The 6,338-nt window shown below is 43.1% G+C and overlaps 1 protein-coding gene across 1 annotated transcript; it reads right to left on the bottom strand.

Annotated features, from left to right (window-relative positions):
* Positions 1–3,458: 3,458 nt before the first annotated feature.
* On the bottom strand, positions 3,459–4,769 carry LOC116500556 (rac GTPase-activating protein 1-like). Its single transcript, XM_032205644.1, has one exon. The coding sequence runs from the start codon at positions 4,767–4,769 to the stop codon at positions 3,459–3,461; it is 1,311 nt and encodes a 436-aa protein (XP_032061535.1).
* Between the last annotated feature and the right edge of the window lie 1,569 nt (positions 4,770–6,338).

Here is a 6,338-nt window from a genome sequence, read left to right as displayed (position 1 = left end):
ACACCTCTGTGTTCAAGTTTTATATCTCCTGCTTGAGAAAGCTAGGGGAAGTGACCTTGTAACATATTTCTGGCACCAGATGAGTGAGGAATGAGGTAGAATATCTCCTTACCCAAGGTTTATGTCACTGACTCAGGAGTGACTCAGCCTTTCATCTTTCCAAAGTAAATAAACAGAGTTCTTTGCAATTTACCATGGGTGGTGGTTTCAGTCATGACCTTAGAAGTTTGTGTTCTCTTTTCTCCATGTATCTCTCTCTCTTCCTCTCTCTCCCCTCTCCCCCCCTTCCCCCCCCCCCCCACACACACACTCATTCTGTTTTTTTTGCTTAGCCTTTGTTAAAGGTTTCCACTTATCTCCGGATTTCATTACAAATCACATGACATAGAGACAGCATGGACATATGATAATTTCAGTATTATTTGGCTATGAAATGTTCAGATATGCTTGATATGCATATTGGTCATGCGTATCTCTTCAGGAAATAGACATTGTATTTCTACCTCTCCCCATCTGTTTCAAACTAGCTTGTACAAAGGGAGCGGAGGGGCAGGCGCTGAGCTCTGCTCTCTGGGGACAGCGACAGGACCCGAGGGAAAGGCATGGAGCTGGGACAGGGGAGGGTCAGGCTGGGGGTTAGGGAAAGGGTCTGCACCCAGAGGGTGGTCGGACACTGGGACAGGCTGCCCAGGGCAGTGGTGACAGCTCAATGCTGCTGGAGTTCAAGAAGCATTTGGACAATGCTTTGAGACAAATGGTTTGATTTCTGAGTGGTCCTGTGTGGAGTCAGGGCTCAATGATCCTTGTGGGTCCCTTTCAACTTGGTATATTCTATGATTCTGTTTCTATGAACCCCTTAATCTCTCTATGCTGATAATAATATCGTATAAATAATATTTTCTATAACATACAGGGAGATTTCAGGATGAAAAAACAACAAAGTACTGTAATTGTTCATTATTATTGACTAACCAGAAAGCTTAGGACTCAAGCAGGAAAACTTTTCTGCTATAACAATGTTTTCAGACTTTATTGAACTATTATGTGGGTTTATACATGAAACACTGCAAACCCCTGCTAAGACTTTGTTTCAATCTGAGATAATTCAAACACACACAAACAACAGATTTTCCTTCAATTGTCCAAAAGTAAATGTTGTCTTACAAATAAATAAAAGCATGAATAAATCTGTGGTTAGCACTCAGTGAAAGACATTTATATGAATTAGTTCAGAAACAGTTTATGTTTGTGTGGTAAATTGTTCAGCCTTGCTTGTGTGTTACACAAGCACGACAGACTTGGAGTAACTAGATTTAACTGAAAGCATGGACTAATGTGATGTGCTCTATGACAGTCTGTAGAAATATAACTTCTAAGGTGTTTGTTGGAGTGCAGTGATGCTTGGATGTTCTTTCTTCACTGAGAGAGTGTTGGGGCAATGGGACAGGCTCCCCAGGGCATTGATTATGTCATTAGGTCTGCCAGTGTTCAAGAAGCATTTGGACAATGTTCTCTTAGATATAATGGTTTAACTCTTTGGTTGCACTGTGTAGAGACAGGAGTTGAACTCGGTGATCCTCATGGGTCCCTTCCAACTGTGGATATTCTATGGTTCTGTGATTCCTGTTATAAGTATACTGTTTTTACTGTAAACACTTAGGAAATTTTTTTAGAACTGCCTATCATTACAGCAGTGTTAATGACAATGCATTCTAATAAAAAGGTACTTAGGGAAAGTGCAGCTTAGGTTTAGCAAACTCTTTCTTCTCAAGTTTGAAAAAAATAAGTATTAAAAAACATTATTTTCTATATTTTCCATACTGCTACAAGTATGTGTATTAGCACATGATAATCTCTTACTAGAGTCTTATCACTACCCGTGTCTATCTAGTCCTGTTTTTCTCCTCTTGGCTTTTTTCTGTTTTTAAGTAGAAAATATAAAACAAACAAACAAACAAACAAAACACACACAAGGAAAGAAAATGGTGATATTTGCAGCTAGAATGTACATTGAGCTGTAATCCTATTAAAGAATAATCTTATTCAAATAATAGTGAATAAAATGCTTTTTGAAGTATCTTGTGGTATGCTATTGGTTGCTCCTGATACTCTCATATTAGATTGCAGAGCACTTATGCCACAATGTTCATCTGACATTGAATTACCAAGCAGGGAAACATGGAAAGGTTATCTGCTTTCACATACAGACTAGAAGAAAATTACCCTTCTCTGGAGCAAACAACTAAGCAAGTCAGTATCATAACTTATCTATGTTTTTGTCCTTCATAGACAATTAGTAACTCAGCCTGAATCTGCTGCCCATTCTTTGGTGGCTTAGCATCTAGACCCTGAGAAACATCACAACATAAAAGCTATTGTAGTACTAAAAATGTTTCATAGAGATCTATCACTACTGAAGGTATTCTGTCTGTCATAGTGTAAATGCAGGGTATATGAATTCAGCTATATATGTGTGTGAGAACAGCATTATTTTTTGGAAGAGAACAAAGTATTTCAAACCTTAGTAATTTATGGCACCGTGGGATAAGATATTTTAGCTTACATATTACTATGTTCACAAGAATATTCAAACTGAATTACTTACAATAAGAATCCAGTTTGTGCTACCATATGTACCGTCCCATTGTAATTCCCCAAAATTTTAAGAAGAGTGCTTTTCTTTACATACTCTGGAGTAAATATAGAATTTGTACATATCTACAGAAAAAAAAAAAAAAAATTATCCACAGCATGTCACTGACTTTGCTTGATGTTCTGTGTTCCAAATTCATGCCTGGTTGGAAAAAAAAAAAGAAACTGTAAATACCTAATGAATTAGTGCATAGATCTTTGAGTGGCATGCATGAAAGACTTTCTTTTTATCCAAAGAAAGCATGTTACACAAGTAACTAACACAATATAGAACAAAGCTTCAGCAAATAAAGCAGAACATAATGACCAGATCTGCATCAATGTAAATTCATGTAGTTCCCTCAAACACTGCCAATCTTTGCCTACTAAGAATCTTTTGTATTATTTGAAGTATGAATAGGGTAACAGTCAGAATGTCCTGTTCTTTGGAAACAGCCATGCTAAATATTGACATAGCTCCAGTGACAGCAAATGTCCATGAGCTGTTGATTATATGAAGGCTACTGGTGCTTCTTCACTATTGCTGCTGTAAGTGCCACTGTCAGTGTTGTTTTGATATAATGATGTCTGTTGCTTTATTTGTACTCTAGGGAGTCATGTCTTTGAATAGCAATTATATAGAAAATATGAGGTGGATAGGAAAATGTTTTCCATTCTGACCACTAGGTGGAGCTAAGAATCCTGCAAATTGAACCGTTGATACCATTCCTTTACATCAAGTTATCCCCACCTCTATTTGGTTTTGATGTGTTTTCAGTTTTTCATGGTAGAGTACGGCCTTTTTATATAGGCTTTCTCAGAAAACTTCAAACTTCAGTTTCTGTAAATATTTTCAAGCTGCGTAGGAAGTCTTTCAGAAGGCCGCAGATAGCATGGATATCATCTACTTTACTGAGCAAAGGAATGTTTTTTGATCTCAGGTACTTCTCTTTCAGCTCTCTCACTGTCTTGTCACAGCCAGATATCCGGTAAAGGCCCATCTCATGTAGCCCTCGCTGCTCGATCTCATTAACACAGTGCACTATGATGGAAGGGATCATTGGAGGAGCAGAAGGAACATAGTCCATTAAGGTCCCTTCCCCAATTTGGACAGGAGTGCCAGTCAAGGTGGGGATACAGGGAAGGGGACAGCGGTCCCGACACTCTGGATGAGCAACCACACGGCAGCTTCTGCACTTCAGAGATATTTTTCCAAACTTTATTCTCTTTCCACAAGGAACACACGATTCCGGCTTGATAACCGTTTTTGAAACAAATTCATGCAGCCTCACTCCCCCATTGTTTTGGGGGGTGCAAGAGCCATTACTCTCTGATTTGGATTCCAGCTGCTTGTTGCCCAAGTTTGAATCACTGTTCCAAGGCTGCAAAGGACCACTCTTCCTCTGACTTCTCAGGCTATAAGGCACAGTCTGGATGGTAGAGATGGCTTCAATTGGGCCACCATCACTGGGGACCATAACAGTTGTCTTTGCTACTATGGATTCATTTCCCTGGTCTGCAGTGGAGCCAGTTGATCGTATTTTCTTCTGTGGACCTGGTGGGCCTTCAATGTACTGCCTAGAAGATCGCCGCTTTTCTCTCCTTTTCAGTCTGACAGCTTTCACCATAGAGGAAACCCAGTCCAGTGAATCATCGGTCTTGTCAAAGCTGATGTCTGACAGAATTGAGCCAGATTCATCAATTGTAGACAGCCTTTTGTTGCCTGAACCTCCCATAGAAACCTGTGGCCTGTTAAGAAAGGCAAGGGCAGACTTCTGTTCTTCACTTAGCTGAATACTCCCCGATGCATCACACATGAGCAGCTCTCGAATCAGTTGTATTTGCCTCTCCAGCTTCTCACAGTCCATTTCAGCTTTTTGCCTGCGTTTGATCTCCACATCCACTTGATTGCGAGCGTGTTTCAACTTCACACCCAAAGCACTACATTCAGCTTCGGTTTTCATCAGAAGATCCTTGTACCTGCCAAGCTCATGCTCTGTTTTCTGCAGTCTTCTCCGATATTCATCAAAGTTCTTTGCTAGCTGAATAAATTGGTATTCATTTCCTTCACTTAAAACTTCAGCCTGGCGCACGAGTTGATCAAACATACGCAGTAAATTCAGCGTGGCGGCCTCCATCTCAGCCGCCGGCCCGGCGCGGCGCGAGCTCCGGCTCCAACCGCCTCCAACCTGGGGTGCATCAAGAACGGCATCGCTAGTAGGTCAAGGGAGGTGATTGTCCCGCTCTACTCTGCGCTGGTGCGGCCTCACCTCGAGTACTGTGTGCAGTTCTGGGCACCACAGTATAAAAAGGACATGAAACTGTTGGAAAGTGTCCAGAGGAGGGCTACGAAGATGGTGAAAGGCCTTGAGGGGAAGACGTACGAGGAACGGCTGAGGTCACTGGGCCTGTTCAGCCTGGAGAAGAGGAGGCTGAGGGGAGACCTCATCGCAGTCTACAACTTCCTCGTAAGGGGTTGTCAAGAGGCAGGAGACCTTTTCTCCATTAACACTAGTGACAGGACCCGCGGGAACGGGGTTAAGCTGAGGCAGGGGAAATTTAGGCTGGACGTCAGGAGGGGGTTCTTCACAGAGAGGGTGGTTGCACACTGGAACAGGCTCCCCAGGGAAGTGGTCACTGCACCGAGCCTGTCTGAATTTAAGAAGAGATTGGACTGTGAACTTAGGCACATGGTCTGAACTTTTGGGTAGACCTGTGTGGTGTCGAGAGTTGGACTTGATGATCCTTAAGGGTCCCTTCCAACTCAGGATATTCTATGATTCTATGATTCTATGATTTTCCAAAGTCCAGCAATAAAAATCTTAAGAGTGAAGGCTTCATTTTCAAGCTGTACTTTCTACAGAGTGTGAAATGTCTGTCATAGTGTTAAATTTTTCTGTTGTTGTTTATGCTGGGTTAAAAACTGTCTGGACAGTTGGGCCCAGAGAGTGGTGAATGGAGTGAAATCCAGTTGGTGACTGGTCACCAGTGGTGTTATCCAGTGGTCAGTGTTGGGGCCCATCCTCTTTAAAATCTGTATTGATGACTTGGATGACAGAATTGAGTGCACCCTCAGTAAGTTTGCAGATGACACCAAACTGGGGGAAGTGTCGATCTGCCAGAGGGAAAGAAGGTCCTGCAGAGGGACCTGGACAGGTTGGGTCAATGGGATGAGGTTCAACATGGCTAAGTGCCAGGCCCAGCACTTTGGCCACAACAACCCCAGGCAGTGCTACAGGCTTGGGGCAGAGTGGCTGGAAAGCTGTGCACAGGAAAGGGATCTGGGAGTACTGATTGATGCTTGCCTCAACATGAGCCAGCAGTGTGCCCAGGTGGCCAAGAAGGCCAATGGCATCCTGGCCTGTATCAGGAATAATGCAGCCAGCAGGACCAGGGAGGTGATCATCCTCTTGTACTCAGCTCTGGTGAGGCCGCCTCTCGACTACAGTGTTCAGTTTGGGGCTCTTCACTGCAAGAAGGACATAGAGGCCCTGGAGCGTGTCCAGAGAAGGGCTATGAAGCTGGTGAAGGGCCTGGAGCACAAGGCCTGTGAGGAACGGCTGAGGGAATTGGACTTGTTCAGTCTGGAGAAGAGGATGCTCAGGGGAGACCTCATTGCTCCCTGCAACTACCTGAAAGGAAGGTGTGGGGAGCTGGGGGTTGGCCTCTTATCACAGGTAACTAGTGATAGGAGTAGAGGGAATGGA

This window comes from Aythya fuligula, chromosome Z (assembly GCF_009819795.1).
Source record: "Aythya fuligula isolate bAytFul2 chromosome Z, bAytFul2.pri, whole genome shotgun sequence".
Lineage (NCBI taxonomy): Eukaryota > Metazoa > Chordata > Aves > Anseriformes > Anatidae > Aythya > Aythya fuligula.
The sequence above is the reverse complement of the archived record's forward strand: the minus strand, read 5'-3'. Positions and strand labels throughout refer to the sequence as shown.